This window comes from Cynocephalus volans, chromosome 1 (assembly GCF_027409185.1).
Source record: "Cynocephalus volans isolate mCynVol1 chromosome 1, mCynVol1.pri, whole genome shotgun sequence".
NCBI classification, from domain to species: Eukaryota; Metazoa; Chordata; class Mammalia; order Dermoptera; family Cynocephalidae; genus Cynocephalus; species Cynocephalus volans.
The window spans coordinates 246640969-246662665 of NC_084460.1; the positions used below are offsets into that span (position 1 = coordinate 246640969).

The 21697-nt window shown below is 36.7% G+C and overlaps 1 protein-coding gene across 4 annotated transcripts in view; it reads right to left on the reverse strand.

The window, feature by feature from the left end:
* ZNF385B (zinc finger protein 385B) overlaps positions 1–21697 on the reverse strand; it is a 295165-nt gene that overhangs the window by 121513 nt on the left and 151955 nt on the right. The window contains exon 1 of one of the 4 annotated variants that reach the window (XM_063097018.1): positions 6981–7068. The exons of 2 other annotated variants lie outside the window; for them this stretch is intronic. Coding sequence is in view for 1 of the 2 variants with exons in the window: in XM_063097009.1 (XP_062953079.1) it covers positions 1369–1390 (22 nt within the window). In the remaining variant the exon portion in view is untranslated. Of the gene's footprint in view, positions 1–1368; positions 1456–6980; positions 7069–21697 lie in introns of those variants that run through there. One more of the 4 variants, XM_063097009.1, reaches the window with a different exon arrangement.

The window sequence follows — 21697 nt, forward strand, 5'->3', positions numbered from 1 at the left end:
AGAAGGGCACCTAGCGCCCAGCTCTGTAGGTTGCTAACTTGGTTCAACAAAGTTTTAACATTAAATATTTAAGTAAATATTTGATGAGGAACTATTACTCCTTTTTGGCTGAGTAAAAATGGGCTAGATTATTTTAAAATAGTGTATTATTTGATTTCATTTTCACCTTCCTCCCTCCTCCCCACCCCTTCTACCCGGTTGACCTCACCAATTAGCATTTACATAGGTATTCTCAAAGGAGTTCAAAATCTCTAAGTATGTACCAGCTGAAAACAAACTAATGTGTTAATGCATTCTTGTTAGCAGAAGAAAAACCTGTCTCAGATTAAGAATCTACTCTATTTTATACTAAATAATCAATAATAGGCTAAAAATGTTTTAATGTGTTTGTCTTTACTCTTTAAAGATAAGAATAAAAAAGAGAGAGCAATAAACTCTAAGGCTTTCCTGGAATTGTGTGACCTAGTTGCCTTATATGAAGAGACTGTATCTTTGTATTACGTTACACTTTTTTTTAAATGACCACAAAGATAACTAGCTAGTCCTTTTCGTTCATGACCACAAATAAAACAGAACACTTAACTGGTGAATATGTTTTATTTGGGATGTTTCAACAGTTCTTAGTATATAACATTAATATGAAAAAGCCCTAAAGAGCCCATTAAGGCTCTGCACAACAAACTGCATTTTAATTATGCAGAGACTATGTGAGATGAAAGTCAATTTCTGCTGTGTAGGTAACATAAACAAAACTCTAACTTCACCAAAGAGCTGAAGCTTATAAGTAAGAGTTTTAAAATGTACATGTCCTACAGATGGCAGAACTTAACATCAGCCCCAAAAGCACGGGGAAAAGAAAAGATTTAAAAATTCCCTCTAAGCCCACGCTTCTTTCATGTCTTCTACTCAGAAGAGGATCAAGGGTACTAATGAATATTCAACTTCTATTTTCTTCTAATAATAAATCTCATTTTTAAATCTGTGAAGTGAAACCAACTTGCCCTGTGTTTAGAACCTCAAAAGATAAAGTGGTTTTTCATATTCCTTTAGGAGTTGGTGCTTGAATACAAAAAGACATAACATACTGAGGAAAGGTGAAAAGCTGAGTGCCACTTTGTCAATGCCAGATTCTAACCTCCAGTGGAAAGTAGAACATTTTGCGGGCCCTTCTCTCTGGATCAGCAAAACTTTGGATATAAAGAAATCTTGTTCTGCTTGGGCAAATTTTTATTTCAAAGAGGGGGAATGAACAAGGAAGATTATTTTTCTCATCTTTATATTGAACATCCTACAAGTTAAGACCCAGTCCTGCCATTCCTCATGCAAGCAGGGAGGTAGGGAGTGGCATTTGAGTTCTGTCACACTTACCCACCATGACTGCGAAAATCATTTTCCAACTTAGCCTCTTTCTCCTGGGATGGAGCCTGAACTATGAAAACTACTCATTTATCACATGCCACACCAGAGTGATCCTCTGAGAAGACATCCTGGGCTGGCATAATTTGCTTGACAGCCCTGAGGTCAACCTGCCTAGTGACTGAAGACTTTTTTTCTTTCCCATCTTCAAATGTTACAATGCACCGTCCTTTGTGTACATGGATGATGTTCCTGACCCACCATCAACGGTGGTAAATCTGAAAAGAAAAATGTGGTGATAAAGTACGTCTGAGCTTGAGGGCTATACACAGAAGGAAAATGTCACAAAATGACAAGAACTCTTGCAGAAATCTGCCCACCACCATAGATGGAGCTTTGCATTAGTCTGCATCTTAGGATTTCAGAAACTTGATCCCACCTGAACCCACACCTCCGGCCTCTCTGGTATTCTTCACACTCTGGTCTTAGTTTTCAGGCCAATTTCTATTATCTGGAACAATTTTGTATGTTGACTGGTACCCCATATATTTACAATGACAAAGAAGCATTAAATAGTAATCATACTCAAGCACCTTGGGGAAAATTAAGGAAAGTGTGTCAGCTTTGATTTTGAATTTTCTTGTTACTTGTCAGTTTGCCTCTCAGACTTAATACCAGAAGGGGATAAAAATCATCATTACTCTCTAGCTGCTCCATGGCATACATGAAATGAATAGGAGACTTAACTCTGGTCTAACTGGCTCAATTTCTGCCTGTATCAGCAGAGAGCCAGGGACTGAATGATCCAGCTTCCTGTCCGTTCTCCCATCAAATCCAAACCAGGTAGGGCTGCCCAGTCACACACATTCCAAAGAGAAAGGAGAACACCAAAGAAGAGAACAAAAGGCTGGGAAAAGGGAGAGCATGAATTTATTTTTAAAGTGGGCCAGCTGGGAAGCATTGTTAGCATTTCTTTAAGCCACAGCTCTTCCCTGTTTCCCAGAGAGGGGGAGAGAAATGGCATTTCTCTCTCAAGTAAAAGCCCAGATAACATGGCTATTTCCTATTTGTATATACCATTGACACTGAACCTAATATGTGAATATCTTACCAGATGGTTCTAGAATTTAGAAATAATTAACCAAGGCTATTCTACCTCACTAGCTCCATGGCTAGAAGGAAGAATGTCAATGAGACATCGTCAGTTTAATTAGCAGAATACAAGCAAGTTTGTGAAACTATCCCACCTTGGTAATAGAAACAGCATCTTATGGAAAGCTATGCAATGAGCCAATTTGAAAATAGGATGTTATTGTGATGTGAATAATTAGTGCTAGTCTGAAACCTATTGTTGATCTGCTGATTTTTCTTTTGTGAGGCAGATCTAAGTACAGACAGATATCCAATTTGGTATTCATTAAACTGTCACCACAGGACAAAAATTATAATGGGAAAAAACTTAGAATGGTATAGTGGAAAGTACATATTTAAAAAGGCCTGGGTTAACATCCCCGCTACTATGTACGGTCTGTGGTAACCCCAGAGGAGTCACCTAGCCTCTCTGATCCTCTGCTGCCACCTCCTGTAATGGGGAAACCATTATCTACATCAGTGGATGAGGCCCACTTTATAGGGTTATCAGGACTGAGCGAGAAGGGGCTTTACTCTCAGACCCTAGAGCCAGACCACTGAGGTTTGAACTCATATTCCACAACTTCTGAGACCTTAGGCAAGTAAGCAAACCTCTTTGTGTCTCACATCTCTCTTTTGTAAGAAGGGGATTATGTTAGAATTTGTTTCATAGGATTACATGAGAATGTAATGAGTACATGTGGTTTTTGCCCAGTGCCTGGCACCTGGTACTTTTACCTGTGCCATTTTACCTATTTTACCTGTGACTGTTGTTACTATTATTTTACCATCCAGAATATGGTAGTGTTCAATAAATACTGGTTTTATTTTTCCCTTTTATATTTCCTTTCTGCTCCCATTCTGAGAATTTAAGCTATTTAGTGCTACATAAATATTATTTGATCATTTCAGCTTTCCCTTTAGATAAATGTTTTACCTGACTTATATTTACTTATGGTGACTGGAGTAGCAACAGTCCTAGAAAGTTAAGGTTTAATGAGACCTCAGAGATTTTCTAATTATCCACTACTTGTTACAAAGATAAAGTATCTAAGTCCCAGAGTAGCTCATTCCCTCCAAGAAACTGTACGCATACACATACACACATTCAAACTCCTAGAAAATTTCTTTGTAATCATGGGAAATTTTTATGCCATTATTTTTTATTCTTTGTATTGTACATTTTCTATTCATTCCACAGAATTAAAAATGTTCCCTCAGTCCTTTCTATATTATCTGTATAGTGTGGTTTGAAAATAAAATCTTTTAGCTTCCCAGTGGTTCTTGGACTAAGGAATAATGGGAGTACTTTAATTAGAACATGTTTTACTTTGAGTACACTATATACTTTTTTGACTAGGAAAAATATAGACAGCAATTAAAGAGCTCAGGGGATGACTCCCAAGCACACAGTCAGAACCCAGTGGGAGGCAGGGATTGGCCTGGTTAATACTGCTTCTCTTAAAAGACTTTGTATAAGACTCATCCCTAAAAAGGGATACTCTGCTAGTGAAACTTTAACTTTAACTTAATCTCTTCCATGCAGGGCTAATTTAAAAGCACCTCAAGGCTTTTCTACCAAATGGTGACCTCAGCACCTGACGAGACTTTAGGGTGGAGAACAAAGCAACTGGCTCTTCTCTCTCTGCTTTAGCTTATTTTTTGCTGCTTACTTAACACTAAGACCTGGTTCTTTTTTGAGGGTTCACATAGATTCTTTTTTCTTCATAAATTGGATATGATGGAATTTGTGGGTTGTCCTCATTAATAGATAAACTGAGGCTCAGGCAGAGACTGATTTATGAATGTCAGAGTTGTGGGCTGAATCTCATCTCCCTCCAGGGTCCATTCCACAAGGTCACTTGGACCCCAGGGGGTCTTCTGCTCCAGTGATTCCAAGTATCAGCTAATGTTCTTTTTCCTTAGTGGAAAACAGGTCCAGAGCCTGCCCTATAGTCCATAATGAAAAAATGTAGTGGTGTTAGCAGCAAAATAATTAGGTATCTTGTGATTTACAAATTGGGCAGGAGCAATATCTTTTCAAAAATTAAACTACTGAAACCTGTGTATATTCCATTTGTGAAAAATAAACACTTATAAATCCCCTTAAAAGTAAGACAGACCTCAAGACTGCAGACTCTCCCTTTCCCTTTCTCTGCTATTCCTTCTTTTTTCATTATCTTTTATAAAACATGTCCATCTCTCATCAGTGGTGCAGCTGAGAGCTCTTTACACCCTCTTTCTCTGGATGTTCACACAGGCAAACATTAGTCTACTTGGAAAAATATTTTGTTTCTTTAAATAACTTAATGGCCATTTTTATTAACTCATAAGTATAGCACTGGTCATTGTAATTTAATAGTCTCAGTAAGCTGGATGGCTAAAACACACAAGTTGGTCATAATCACAACACAGGCTCTACATTTTTCATAGAATGCTTTCCTTTGGCAATAAGTACACCTCACTGAAAAAAAATACTGAGAATGAAAGCATGACATTGTGATTAATCTCATGTTATCTTTACCATAGTAGAACCGCACAGCAAATTCCACCCTATAAAGGTGGTAATATTTAGTGATTGGGAAAAAGAATACTGAAGAAAAGTATACTGTAAGATCTTTTGACAATATTTTTTACAGAAAAGAATATACTATAAAAACCCCTTTGGAATTATGTTCTGTTATCTCATGGTCCAGCTGGGATTGTTGCATTATGTTAACTATTAACAAGGTAAAAAAATTAAACTTAAAGTATGGTGGCTTTAATTGAAAGCTGTATGTCTAAACTGCTTATTGGAAGGTTTTTGGCAACTCTAATTATCAAATACTTTACTCCTCTGTGTCTTTTTTTTACTGATAGCAGGCCTTAATGGTTTCTCAGAAATCCCAACAACCTTATTTTAAACACATCATAAGTGAACACTGTGAATTTTCATATGGGAATACTGTCTGTTAAAACTTACTTGGGGACTCTGAAACCTAGGCTTGTTGCAGTGAGCTTTATTTATTCAGCCCATCATAAAAATTTACTGTTGGGAGGAAAACAAAGGAAATAACTTGTCTAGGACTCAATTAATCACCAAAATATCAATATCACCTTCAATTATGGTAAAAATGAATTACTTACTATCAATGGGAAGAAAACCTGATATGAAGCAAGAAACTTTTTTAAAAACTGTAATAAACACTGAAACATAAAAGAAAATAGCATTCAGAAATTACAGATGGAAAAAAATATTTAAATATTTGAAAAAAATACTACTCTATTAATTTGTATTTTGTTTGCTGAACATTTCAAATATTTTCCATTTAAATACCTTTTCTTTACCAAAAATTATTAGCAGCAATAGTATCTTTGAGAAAATTTATTTTTTAAAAAGCCATGGTGAATATATTTGATTAAGTTTCCATTTATATTTTCTGAAATACAATTTCAAATAAGAATTTTCATTAGGATTATTTTCTTAAATTTTTGAATGGAAAATATCCTCTCATTCACACAATGAGAGGATACAAATGTACGAGAATTTTGGGTAGTTTAATTTTTATGCATATATCCAAAAAGAACTGCTTAAACATTTGAAAGCACCCACAAAAGATAACATAGTTCTGAAGAAGTGCACAGAGATCCAAGTGTCAGGAAAGGCAATTCTGTCCTTGTGGTTATTAATAAGAGACTCACTTAACCTGTTTTACTAAAATGTCAACTGCTATCAACATTTTTAGAGAAAATTCCTACACCATCCTTTTACTCATTAAAATTGTAATTAGGTTGACCATGTAATTTATCATCCAAACCAGGACAGTTTAGGGAATGAAAAGGTATGCTATGAATATGCACAGACTGGGAAGGTCCCAGGCAAACCGAGTTAAATAGTCATGTTATTTACGGCCTTCTTCCTTCATAATCTTTCTGCTGTCAAGTTAAAAGAGCACACATGTGGTAGTCATCTTCTCCAAATTACAATATCTACTTCAAGGACATGTAAGTAATGATGGCAAAGGGAGTGGGGGAAGGAAAAACAACCAACCAGGCTTCTTTCAATCTTAAAAAAAGAAAAGAGGCAAAAAGGAAGAGAAGACCAAAAATAAAATAAAATCAGAAAGGAAAAAAGTAAAAAAAATTCAATCCACTTTCCCAATTATTTGCTTTGTGCTTGCTTTTGCTTTTCTTTTAGCTGTTAGCCTATTAGTATAGGTTAGTAATTTAATGTAGTGTATTATACTATAATTAGTAATATAATTAGCATATAATTAGTATAGATTTGTTTAGATTAATAATTTATTATTGTTATTAAGCAGCTCTAACTTTAGCTTAATTTGGCAGTCACACAAATAAATCTCATTAAATATTAGAATAAGCAGTGCTTAATTCCATCAAGTTTCATTAATAAACTATACATAAAGCTATTGCAAAGGATCCAGTGCTCTCAAATGGCAGCTATGCTAATTTAGTCATCATCAGCTTATCATCATACACTTTATAATACCTACTTTTTGGCGTATGTTACATCAAGGAAGAGACTGTTCACCACTACTGATTTCTAGTCTTCTTTGTGGCTGACTATATCTAAGCCCCAGTGTTCTTGGGGTAAGTCACAGAAAATAATACTCTAACCGATGACTTGAGCCAACGAATGGCACTTGGCCTAAGGTTGACTCAGTTACTAAAACTACTGTCACTGTTCTAAGCCCATTGTAAGCTGATGTTATTTTTGACATTAGTATTTTTGAAGCTAGTTCAGATAAAGAGGAGGTTCAATGCCAAAAAAATGCTTGTAAGTAGGACTCTCATCTCAGGGTGACAATATCTTATACAAATGACACACAGCCACTGTCACAGGTGATATAGGTGAACTCTTATTTTAAGTCAGAAATGAGTAGAAGACTTTGCAGATCTATGAAAATATGATAAAACAAATTTTATATACACATAAAATAAATGCCAATAAAAAACAGTCTGATTTTTATTTTCATTTAATTTAATATTACTCAATAGAGAACTTATTCTGAAAAAAAAGAAAACCGTCATTTAAAAAAATTTTAATAAAACCTGAAATTAGAAAGATTCAAAGGGAAAACCATCCTTTAGGTATCTGGTCTTTTTATTACTACCCCCAAAATGGAGAATTTGGCTTTCCCAAATGAAATGGCTTTCCTAGGCCTTCTTAATTTAAATCATTATGTCCCCGTGAAGGATACCATGGGTTGTCCAATAACTATGCCCATTTTCTTCTAATATTCCTCCTGGAAAGCTTAGAAACTACATTTCCTGTATGCTCTTGATGGTAGGGTTCCAGATATGATTTAGATTCCACCAATTAGGAATGTTAAATTAGGTCACATGGGCAGAGACTTGGGGCCTAAGGTGTAGGGCATTTATGCTTCCTAATTGTGGCAGCAACAATAGCTCCTTTAGCAGCCCAGTTCTATGGTAAGGCTTTAAAAGTCATATCTATAAACTCAAGCTAAAGGTTATTTGTTTTTCAGCCATCCCAAATATTCTAATAAATCCTTTATTATATGACTTTATATAATGTCATTTAATATATTTTAATAAGTCCCTTTCCCCCTTCTTATTGAATTAGCTAGTGTGAATTTGTTCTCTGCAGTTGAACCCTGACCAATGAAGTATCCCTTAGAGTGGGAACAAAAAATTACTAGTTTCCTTACTTAAAATTAAAAAAAAAAAAAAAAAAGTGAGCATAAATTTTTTCCAAGAGAGTTTTAGTTTCCCACCTTGACTTATCACTTATCTTTCTCCAATATTTTAGCAAATTTGTAGAATACCATACAACTCCCTCTCCTACTTCCATATACCTTCTTTTGCAGCTCTTAAAGAAAAAAAAAATGATTCAAGTTGATATGTTATAGAATGTTGACTTGGCCATTCTCCCAACCCCCCACTCCTACCCCAGAATGTGGGAATGTGGACCTTATGCATGTTTTAAAAACTTGAATATAGGCCATACCATTTCCCTGTACCTGAAGACTTAATTATGTTCTGATGTGAAAAAAGCTATAGTGGGGAAAACAAAATTTCCCCAAATTTATTTTTTCTTAAGAGGGACTGCAAGGTTCAGGTTGATATATGGAGTTTCTATGTAGGATAAACAATTAAATGAAAGACGTTAATGATTATGCAAGAAAGGTAAGAGACTGAAGATTCCACAATTCCCTTTGCACAATTATGGCTCTGAAGAGGAGACTTGAAATCTACTTTTTTACATGAACACTGAGAAGGGTTTGAAGTAGAAAATAATGGCAAGATCCTGGATCCAGGAATATATGCATTCATAACTTAATAGAAACCATCTAGAGAATCAGTATTTAAAAATCTCTTTCCAGAGCAAGCATTTTGTAAACAGTTTAGGAGTAGGTGCATGTAAAAATCTCAAGGAACTAGTTTGTCCTTTCTTCTAAGTTGTATGAACTAAATTCCTCAGAATATTTTACTGGATCTATTTATTAATATATGTACTAGTTTTCTATTACTGTACAACAAATTACCAAAATATTGCTGGTTTACAACAGCTAGTTACTTATTACCTCATGCTGCTGTAGGTCAGAAGTCTAATTAGGCTCGACTGGATTCTTTGCTGAGGATCTCATCAGGCCAAAATCAAGGTGCTGAATAGGCTGGACTCTTATATTGAGGTTCTTAGTTCTGCTCTCAGGAATCTTAATTCTTCCTTCTGAGTCATCCTTCCTTTTTCACAAATAGTAGTGTATGTCTGAAGCTGAGTAGTTTCACCAGCCTGATTTCTGCAAGTATAATTTTGGGGTCTAACAGCCTCCTTTCACTTTGTACTCTCTCTGTTCCTTTCAGTCCAAGCTGTCAGTGTTTCTGCTGATATAATTTTCTCAAGAAACCTGTGGATCTCTTGTGGATGACACAGAGATGCTGTCCATTAGACAGAGGCCATGTCCACAAATCTCTTAGAGATAACCCTTTCTCTATCTTTGGATCCTGTTGAGATGGCTGAGGGCAAAACTCTTAAGATTCATGGAAGCCCTCTAATTTAAGACAATTTATGAGACACTACCTTAATGTCTTATGGCCAAACACACTCTAATCATTTTATCTTTCAAAGGTTTCAGTAAAGAATTGTACAACCATATCCTTGGCTTCCCGCCCTTCCCCCATTCCACACACTCAGAAGCAATCTCTTAATTTTAGCATCTTTTGTTATCAAAATAGGCTGAGGATGGCCCAAATCATCAATCCCTAGTTCCTTTTTGTTTAATAATATAACTCAATTTATCTCTCTCCTCTCACATTTAACTCTAAGCAGCAAGAAGAAACAAACTACACTTTCAACATTTTGCTTGAAAATCTCCTTAGCTAGATATTCTAGTTCATCTTTCACAAGTTCTGTTTTCCACATAACCGAAAGAGAAAATTCCTCTAAGCTTTTTGCCACTATATAACAAGGATCTCCATTCTTTTAATTCCCAATATATGTTCCTCACTTCCTGCTGAGCCCCCACCACAGCGTCTTTAATGTCCATATTTCCACTAAGTCTGTTTTCAAGGCAATCTAGGATTTTTCTATCATGTACTCAAAATTCTTACAGCCACTTCCTGATTCCAGAGCCACTCCTACATTTTTAGTCATGTGTTATGGTAGTACACCAACCCTCGCTACCTAATCTATCTCTTCAGAAAAGTCCTACTTCCCTTGCTTGTTGTTGTTTTAATAGTCACAAATCTAGTTTTTATATTTGTAAGGTGGATTTTGTGCACCATCTTATCTTAAAAGGTACAGCAACACTTTAATACAGCTCAGTAATAACCAAAGTCTATGATGTGTATATGACTTGGACTACTTTTACAGATAAAATATACTACATTGCTACTTAAGTTTGGATGTGTGCGTAACTTATTTTGATGTCAATAACTGCATATGCAAAGTTAATCAGTTTCCTCCCAAAAGTTAGTAGCTTCACTCTTGCAATTATGCTTCCATTAGTTCTTCATGTTCCTTCCATCCATCTTTCCTGTAGTTACCCCATGTATTAGTTCATTTCTGTTGCTAATAATGGAATACCTGAAACAGAATGATTTATAAAGAAGTGAAATTTGTTTTTTACTGTCTAGAGGCTGGAAAGTCCAAAGACCAGGCAACACATCTGGTGAGGGCCTTTTTCTTGATGGTGATTTTCCACAGCAACACAGGGTGTCACATGGGGTGAATAAGCCAAAAAAGAGAGTGTTAATCTCCTCACTTGCTCTCCTTTTAAAGCCATCAGAACATGCCCATTACGCCATGAATAGATTAATCCATTTGCAAGGGCACAGTCCTCACAATCTAATTACATATTAAATGCCCCACCTTTCAAATACCAAAATTAGATTTCCCACCCACTTAACAGCTGAAATGGAGATTAAGTTTCAATGAGTTTTGGAGGGACATTCAATCCACAGAATTCCATCCCTGGTGCTCCAAAATTCATGTTCTTCATGCTATAAAAACACTCATTCCATCCCCAAAGTTTTAACTTGCTTTAACTCAAAGTCCAAAGTTCCATCTTTGAAATTAAAATGAGTTATTTACTTCTAAGATACAGTGGTGGGACAAGCACAGGGTACATTTTCCTGTTCAATTAGGGGGAAATAGGCCAAAAGAAAGAAGCAACCTGTCCTAAGCAAGTTCAAAACCCAGCAGGGCAGGCATTAAATGTGTAGAATAATTAATTAAATTAAAGCTGTAGAATAACATCTAGTATTCTCTGTACACTGGCATGGGAGATGGACCTCCAAGTCTTTGGGCAGCCCTGCTCCTATGGCTTTCCTGGGTTCAGCCCATGCTTAAGCTCTCCCAAGCTGGCATTACACTCTGGCAGTGCTACAATTCGGGGGTTTCTGTGGCTGTCTCACTTTCATGGCTCCACTGGGCCATGTTTCAGCTCAGCCTCCTCTAGTGAAAGCTCTCTGTGGTGACTCCACCCCTGCAACAGATCTCTTCCTGAGCTCCCAGGATTTTCCATACATCCTTTGGAATCTGAGTGCGATGCTTCCACAAGCTCCTGCATTCTGTGAGGCTGTAGACTTAACATCTTGTGGATGCTGCCAAGATTTCCAGCTTGTATATCCCAAAGCAGCAGGTCCAGCTGCACCTGGGACCATTTTTACCTATAGCTGGGGTAGCTGAGGAGTGCTGCAGTGGAATTCTGGGAGCAACACACCAAGGTGGCCTTGGGCAGCAAGCTTGTGTAGTATGCCTTCGGCACATTTCCCGAAGCCATTCTGTCTTCCTATGCCTCTGGGTCTGTGATGGGAGGAGCAGCCTTGAAAATCTCTGAAGCCTTTTCGGTCTTTTTTCCATTCTCTCGATAAACCCTTCCTTCTGTACTAGTCTCCTTAGCAAAGCATAGTTTGGCTACAATCCTGGTTTCCTTTCCCAAAGACATCTTTTCACTCTTTATGTGGCCAGGCTGAGAGTTTTCTTTTTTTTTTCACCCTCTGCTTCACTTTTAATTATAAATTTCAGCTTTATGTCATGTCTTTTCTGCCATAACTCAGTGTAGGCTGTTACAGGTATCCAGCTGAATGCTTTGCTGCTTATAAATTTCTTCTGCCAAATACTTTCATTCATAACTTTAAAGTTACATATTCCAGAAAGTCTTTGGGTATGAACAGAAGGCAGCCAAGTTCTTTGTGACTCTATAACAAGGGTGACTCTTGCTGCAATTTCCAGTAAGCTGTTTCTCATTTCCATCTGAGATCTCCTCAGAATGGCCTTTACTGTCCATATTTCTACCAACATTCTGGTCACCACCATTTAACCAGTCTCTAAGACATTCCAAACTTTCCCTGGTCTTCTTGTCCCCTAAACCCTCACCAGAATCTAGGCTTTCTCTTGTTTGATCCTCCAAATTCTTCCAGCATGTGCCTATCACCCAGTTCCAAAGCCATTTCTACATTTCCAGGCATTCTTAATTAGCAACACCCCACTTTTGATACCAATCTTCTGTATTAGTTCTCTTGCTTATAAGAGAATACTTGAAACTGAATGATTTATAAAGAAATGAAATTTATTTCTTACAGTTTGGAGGCTGGAAAGTCCAAAGTCCAGGCAACACATCTGCTGAGGGCCTTTCTCTTGGTGGTGACTCTCTGCATCAATGCAGAGTGTCACATGGGGAGAATGGGCTGAGAAAGAGAGAGCTAACCTCCTCACTTGCTCTCCTTTTAAAGCCATCAGAACCATGCCCATTACTCCATGAATAGACCAATCCACTCACAAGGGCACAATCCTCACAATCTAATCACCTTTTAAATGCTCCATCTTTCAATACCAAAATTGGATTTCCCACCCTCTTAACAGTTGAAATGGAGATTAAGTTTCAATGAGTTTTGGGGGGACATTCAATCAACAGCACTCCATCTGAGCTTATCACATAACTTATGCATAGACATCTTTGTGCCAATCATTCATGGGTCCTATATCCTATACCATCCTAATACCATCTATTTTGTATTTTAATTTGGCTTGGGAACATTAGAATTTTTCATGAGATAGATATGAAGAGTGATAATATTATTGCTCTATAGGTCTTTTTATTTCTTGGTTTGATTTCAAATGCTAAGTCAAAGAGTCTCAATGCAATAAATTCATCATACACAGAATTCTCTGAAAAGATTAATTTAACTTTCCACAATATGAAGAAATAAAAATCATCTTCACTAGAGCTCAAGATGTAAAAATCTCAGTTCAAAGAAAGAATCTTGAAAAAATTCTAAGTTAGCAAAAAGAAAGATTTATAATATAGTTGCCATGGTAACTGCAGTATACCCTGATGCAACCTAGTACATAGTTAAAGTGCCTTTGTATTAGACTCTTTGGGGGAAGATAAATTGAACAAATACAAAGTTTTGAGAACTCAAAAATATTACTAGTAAATTTTGAAATGCTTTCAAAAAGATATCCTAAAAATATAGCCAAACCTAAAATCCATTAAAATAAGCTTGTTTTCTTGATAGACCTGAGACTACTCCTCTGCCTTCTCTGCCATGTTTATTTGTGAAGCCCTAGTTCATGTGCTTTGTAGTCTGCATCCTACTCCACTGTGATGACAGATACCACCTTGGGTGGGGTATAAACTGGGGTTTTTCATGATTGATGCTAATAGTTATATTCTGGAGCTCATCACAGAGTTTCCCTTGTTCTATATTCTCCATCATAGCATGGTTTTAATGTGGTTTAGTCTCAAGTGTCCAAAATATGTCAGAAACTTTTTTTTCAATGAGTAAATGATATGATATATTTGAATATGTCAAAGGTAAAGTCGATTTACAATATACATAACCTGTAATATTCTAGAGTGTGTTTATTAAAAAACAAAACCTGGTATGTATGGGGTGAATGCGGATGTACACATGATGCATCAAAAGCATGAATAATGTATTATCCATTATCACAGCTTGAATTTGTATTCTAGAAATACTATAAAAATGTATAAGAAAACTTCATGGAATTAAGGCTGTTTTTGCATAAAACTTTCCAACATTCTGACATCTTCTAATACCTAGATGTTTAGCACTCTAAAAAATTAGCCTTAAAATTAGTGTTCATCCTTCAAAGAAGAGTTTACTAATTCTTATTGTATAGAAAACTTACTTTAAAAATAAAAATCATCTGTTGTAGTCATTCTTTTAATAAATTTGTGGGACATTTTGTTATAACTAATAGATTTTTATATTAAATACTTAGATGTTTACAATGAAAAGAAGAAAATAATCCCTAACTGAAGATACATATTGTGAAGAATATCACAACATGTAAGAAATCATGGTTTAATCTAAATATTGGGAAGGAATCACGGTTCAATCCATACATATAAACCACATTATTTGACATAAGGTAGAAAATAAACAAAGAAAAGAATGTTTGAATAATTGTATTATTAAACATTGTGTGTGTGTGTGTGTGTTGTGACAGATAACAGAACACCTTTGAAGGAATGGGTATGTATTTAGACTTTTCCAAGTAATAGATCGCATGTAAATTTTTCAACAGACTGCCTCACTGTTTTTTATACTTACATCTTCTACTAAGCTCTTGAGTAATCTAATTACTGGTACACTTGCTTGTGTTTCAAAAAAACTCCATTTTCTGGATTTAAGGGAAAGCTAGGGACTTGCTGAAAATTATGCTGTTTGAGTTTCAGAATCAGAAGATCAGACCCAGATCTTCTTATTCCAAAAACCAAGGGTTTATACAACTTATAATTTTATAACTTATTGTCAAGTACATGTTTATAAAAAGTATTTAAAATAAAGAAAATTAATAGAAACAAAGTGAGAACTCCTGATAAACTTATGCTACACACTGTCATATTAAAGAAAGAACAGTCAAATGTTTAGTTTTAATTGCCAAAATCTCTCAGTCATAGCTGAATGGGAGAAAACTTAAGAGAAACACTTTAATCTTCCTTACTAAATATTTCCCCCAAATAATTTAAAAATAGAAATATTTGCATAGTTTTATGTGAAACTATTTTCTCCTTGAACTTTTCATCTGTTAAAATATATCCATTAAAAGAGAGTCTATGTTATTTAAATGTTATGGAATTACAAAGCACTACAATGTTTTTCCCAAAGTGGGAACCCAATAAATGCTCTGTGTGACAAAAGCAGATCATGGGCATTTCTTAAACCACTAACAACTGTACCAGTAGTGACAAGATCAAACAAGGGATTGTGTAGAAGAGAAGAGGGAGAGCAAAGCAGTCTCTTGGAAATTCAAATACCATTCTGAAGACTAGTGGTAGCTAGGTTTGCAGGCCAAGTAAAAAACAGAACATGGGAGTATGTGATGGTGATTCAGGAAGAAATTCCTTCCATGGTGATGGGTAAAACCATTCTCCCAGCCTACTGGACTGTGAGGCAAAGTTGCTGGTTCTGGGTTGCTCTGCCCAGGTAGATTTTTCATGGTGCATGGACTGTAATAACCACTTTGAACATGCTACTATGAATATGAAAAACAAGGGAGGCATCAAGAACTGCATTTACTAATCTATATCTTGACCTCACATTTGTTGTGCTGCCTGTTTGTTGGTTTATTAGTAACCCTAAGTGAAAACAACTCTAAATAGAGTCTGAGACTTCATTTGTGCCAATCTTCCAGGTCTGACCAGATTTAGTGGTCCAGCTTAGTGTAAGGACAACCATCATTTTTCAGTGAACGTCTACATACATAAGGGTTATATAATAACAGATCCAATTTGAATTCTGACAATGGACTCAATAAATAAACTAACTCCAGCATATTCAGAACTAAAGATAACACTCAAAAACAACATGAAAATTTTAAAAATTATTATTTCAATGGGCAATTAAAGAAGGAGGTTTAGCATTTTGACTGAAAAACTACAAACATACATTGGATGCTGACAAGTTTGACAATAAAATGAATTACTTCTGCAGGCAAGTCAACCAGAGGAGCTCTAATAATATTTCTAACCAAAGGAGCATTGCATAGCTTCCTAAGGTAGTAACTCCAAATAAGAAAATACTTATCTAAATATGTAAGTCTGGATAAGTTATCATGTACCCATTTCTATATCTTTTGGGTCAAATAATTTCTCTCTCAAATCTCTGCACAGGTAGACTCCATTGTTTTGAAAGAATAATTGATGTAACTCCTTATTGCTGGTTCTACAGAGGGGCATAACTATTTAAGTTGCTTAACAGAATTAAAGTAACTGTCTTGCCTTTCTTGTTTTGTATGATGTCGTTTGTTTGCACATTAGTTTTAACTACTACATTGTGAGCCCTTTGAAGGCAAGAATCAATTCGGAATTATTTGTTTTTCTTCCTCTATTACAAAGCCATCACATGGTAAGTGCCTAACAAAAGCTCCAAGAATTATATCAGCCTAGTAGAAAGACCCACGTTCCATTTAGGAAAAACATTTCTGATTCCCACTTTCCTACATAATAACAGCACTTAGACCCTAAAGGAGAAGGAAAGGTGAAGTGCAGTTGAGTTTCTCAAAAGTTTATGAATATATGTGGATAGAAAAAGAAGGCAAGGTGAAAGTGACATTATAAACACACAGGCCATTTCATTCTTGTTTGAATGAAGTCATAACACATTTGGGTATCCTTGTCAGTATCATTTTCTTTGAATATAAAGGACAAAAACACATATACTTAAAAATCCTTGAAATGCATTAGAGACCCTGGTATATTTTTTCAGCAACATCTAGAACCTGCATTTAGGTTTGGGGATACTGTCAGCTCATTTAACAGCTTTATGCTGAGAAAGGAGAAGTAAGGGTCTTGGGCTGGGTGAAGCAAGATTAAGAAATTTTGAAGTTCACTAAGCAAATTCTGAAAATATCTCAAAGAAATAATAAAATATTCATTTTATGTATGAACCTCTTGGTTATAATCTATGATTGTCATTTTTATGCCTTATGAAACTGGATAACAAGCATAGAATAAACAATTTTTCTGACTTTTAACATAATAGCAACCGGGATATAAAGTTTCTAAATCTAAGTATGGTAACAGTTTTGCAGTTCTGTGTTGATGAATCTATTTTTTTGATAGCTCTGACTATATTTATAAGATAAACCTGATATACAAAACTAATCTTGCCTTGTGCTCAAGTAATTTGAAGAATGCTGCTCCACTTCCAACTCATATTCACCACTCAAATTTGGGACAGACTAATTTCTGAGTTACTCGAAATTATTATTGCAATACACCCATTACAAATATTCATTAGGGTCAATAGCTACAAGATCCCTTAAAGGAACCAACACAGCCAGCAACATTATTACATTAAAGTGTCATGGTCAAAAGAAAAGTTTGATTTTGAAGATTCGGATGTTTTGGCAGTTTTCCTGATAGAATACAGGATGCCCAGTTAGGTTTGAATTTCAGATAAACAATGAATCATTTTTTAGTTTTGTCAGGGCTTCCTGTCAAGATCGTGGAATAGATGGTCCCCAGCATCACTCTCTTCATAAATCAACCAACTTACAACTACTAAAAAGCAATGACAGCCGAACTGGGGCTGCTAGAGCTCAGGGGAAAAGGAGGAGAGACCTATGGAGTTCATGAAGGTGGGAGAAGCCACAATGAGAGAAAGAAAAAACCACTTCCACTGTTTCGTGCTGTGGCCACTTTAAGGCTGGAGCTGCTGAGCATATGGAGCAGGAGCTGGCCAAAGCTACAGCTGTGCCCTTTGGATGAAGTTGCTTGGAGATGGCAGGGGTGAAGAGGGCCTTAGTGGCCCTCAGGCCAGCAGTACCACCAACAGGGTTCCCATGGACCCACATAGGACTGAGGAGCCACAGCAACAGAAAAAAAGGAGCCACTCAGAGGTCAGTGAGTCATCACAAGGGACCGGAGTATGGTCTGTCCCATGGGAAGTGTTTGCAGCATGGGTGTTGGGGGAGATGGGCCCACTGGGGCAACACTGGGACACAGCAAGGACAGCTGATCTGCCCCCTAATCTGTGCAGGACCACTCAGAGGAGACTGGTCAAGGAATACAGAATTGTAAGGGGTGCAGTTTGATGAAAAGACTCAGGCCCAGAACAGTGTTTTTATATAATCCAGGTGTACCAGATTTCACCAGATCCAGAAGTACCTATAAAGTCAACCATTAAAACCTGAGCTGCACAAAAAGCCTTCCCTAGGGAATCATCAGCAAAGCAGCAATTTAACTCAACCACAGAGATTAAGTACTGGTCCCCACAGGAAGTTCCCCCATTTTAGAAGTAAGCAGAGGACAATAAATTAGTTCCAGTGCAGAGATTAAGTGGTGGGAACAGCAAATAATCCAACACAGGTCTGAAAGTAAAAACAAAGTACCCACAACCAGGGACAAAGGTTGATAACTAGTAAAGGTCTCATTTTACCAAAGAACACCTAGAACACCTAGAAGGACCAGAGGTCCCCTGTGCTACCAAGCCAGGAAGGAGGGAGGGCTGGGGCCTCAGCCATGCCCCCGACACCCACAACCAGTCTGGAAGATGGGGGCCAAGGGCCTTGGCCACACCCCCCTGACAAGTGCAACCACCTCAGCAATGACCACTGAGCAGTGAGCTGCTGCAGGAAATGCCCAGGCTCTCCCAAACTGGGGTGGTGGGGGGCCAAGGACCTCGTCCACACTCCCCACTGGCACAAGCAACCAGCCTAGAGGCGACCACCAAGCTTCAGCAAGAAGGGCCCAGGTTCCTGAGTTGGGGTGGTGGGGGATGAGGGCTATTGTCACACCCCCTTGACATCTGTGCCCAGCCTGGCAATGACCAATTCACCGCTGGAAGCCCACAGGTCTCCCCTGTGGGAATGTGGGGGTTGCCACAGGCCTCAGTCCCACCCCTCCTCCTTCCTCTTTCTTCCATCCCATTCCCTTCCCCTTTTCCTTCTCCCCCTCCCTCCCAACTGCTTTACAACATCATAGAAGGTAAAAAATAATATTAATAAAATTTAAAAAAAAGAAAAAGTTTTGGCTTTTAAACATCTTTCCTCCCAAATATGCCATTAGGACAATTTTTAAATTATTATCTGTTTCTCCTGTGAAAGCTGTGAGCTGCTGTACCTTTTACTATGACAAGCTCTGAAGAGTCAACAAAGAAGAGATAACAGGGGCAAGAAAAAATTATCTCTATTTTTACTACTTAGTCACTAACCTACTACATTTCTCATCACATTGATGATATGTACATAAAGTCTATAGCATCGAATAAAATAAAATGTCTCTTAGTAGCTGATATTACAAGAAAAAAGAAATATAAAAATAGAATGCTATATTAGGATTTACAAAGATATTTATGCAATACTCAATACTCAGAACTGTCTAGTAATAAAAGGTACAGACTATTTTTATTAGCTTATTTTAAGACACTGTACAATTATAGGTTCAGAGTCTCATTATCCAAAATACAACATGTATGCTTTCTTTTTAAAAAAATCTTAGAATAATTATCAAAATTATTCTCAGCAAATCACCTGACTGCCAAATTGGAATTGGACTTCTCAATATGTCAGAGTTTGTTTTTCTATTAGCCCATCTAGTTATAAATTACTTTCTACAGTGGTAACTACCCTGTAGTTTTTCAAGGAAAACATCATATGTACTGACAACAAATGAGTGTCTGGGAAATCAGAATAATTTTCCAATGGAGTAATATTATTTTAATGAAATTTTTGATAATTCAAATGTTATACTAGAGAACAAAATCCTGACTTTATAACATAAATTACATATTTGGAAAGTTCACGTATTGCCACAGGCATGTCTTAATCTAGCAACGACTCATTAAAGAAGTATATTTTAATATTTATTTTTCATTGATTAGTATTTTAAAAGCTCTTTATGTGCAAAGATACTAAAATTTTCCTTAAATACTTCTAAAGGTCAATGTAATTCCATAGGTATTTTCACACCAATTTGAAATTAAACAATGTGAATCTTACTATTTAATTTTCTTCCTTACAGATTTAGGTTGCCCTAAAATTGATTGGGCCTTAGCCAACAGTATTGCCAGGACAGAAAAGAGGAAGAGTATTGGTGCCGAAGTAAGACAAATGTGGATACAAGTCTGGCTCTGTTTTATTTGATTGGGACAGTCTTATCACATTAGTCTAACCAAGTCACAATTTCTTCACCTACAAAGTGAAGGTAATAATATTGCCTACTTTTATTGGGCTGTACTGAGAATCGAATGAGACAGCATACCTAAAGCCCTAAACACGGGGCTTAGCAGAGTGCACACACTCAATATATGTTAGCAGGTATTAGTACAATCTTCCAAGGCAGCCCAAAAGATTAGTTTCATCGTTGTTGGGGTCTGGTTCAGAGTATAAGCATTGGTAAAGCTTCGGTCTTTTAAAACAGGGTTTCTAGAATCTCATTTTTCAAAAGAAATTCTTTTCCGTCCCAACACCAAGGCAATGACTTAGGATCTTAGAACAATGTTATTTTATAACTCTCAGTGTATTATGGTAAAGACATAGCATAATCATACTGTACATTTTTTTAAAAAATTATTTTATTTATTTATTTTTTTAAAAACTTTTATTTTGTCGATATACATTGTGGCTGATTATTGCTCCCCATCACCAAAACCTCCCTCCCTTCTCCCTCCTCCCCTCCCCCCCAACAATGTCCTTTCTGTTTGCTTGTCGTATCAACTTCAAATAATTGTGGTTGTTATATCTTCTTCCCCCCCCCCCCGGTTTGTGTGTGTGTGTGTGTGTGTGTGTGTGTGTGAATTTATATATTAATTTTTAGCTCCCACCAATAAGTGAGAACATGTGGTATTTCTCTTTCTGTGCCTGACTTGTTTCACTTAATATAATTCTCTCAAGGTCCATCCATGTTGTTGCAAATGGCAGTATTTCATTCGTTTTTATAGCTGAGTAGTATTCCATTGTGTAGATGTACCACATTTTCCCTATCCACTCATCCGATGATGGGCATTTGGGCTGGTTCCAACTCTTGGCTACTGTAAAGAGTGCTGCGATAAACATTGGGAAACAGGTATACCTTCGACTTGATGATTTCCATTCCTCTGGGTATATTCCCAACAGTGGGATAGCTGGGTCGTATGGTAGATCTATCTGCAATTGTTTGAGGAACCTCCATACCATTTTCCATAGAGGCTGCACCATTTTGCAGTCCCACCAACAATGTATGAGAGTTCCTTTTTCTCCGCAGCCTCGCCAGCATTTATCGTTCAGAGTCTTTTGGATTTTAGCCATCCTAACTGGGGTTAGATGGTATCTCAATGTGGTTTTGATTTGCATTTCCCGGATGCTGAGTGATGTTGAGCATTTTTTCATATGTCTGTTGGCCATTTGTATATCTTCCTTAGAGAAATGCCTACTTAGCTCTTTTGCCCATTTTAAATCGGGTTGCTTGTTTTCTTCTTGTACAGTTGTTTGAGTTCCTTATATATTCTGGATATTAATCCTTTGTCAGATATATATTTTGCAAATATTTTCTCCCACTCTGTTGGTTGTCTTTTAACTCTGTTAATTGTTTCTTTTGCTGTGCAGAAGCTTTTTAGTTTGATATAATCCCATTTGTTTATTTTTCCTTTGGTTGCCCGTGCTTTTGGGGTCGTATTCATGAAGTCTGTGCCCAGTCCTATTTCCTGAAGTGTTTCTCCTATGTTTTCTTTAAGAAGTTTTATTGTTTCAGGGTGTATATTTAAATCCTTAATCCATTTTGAGTTGATTTTA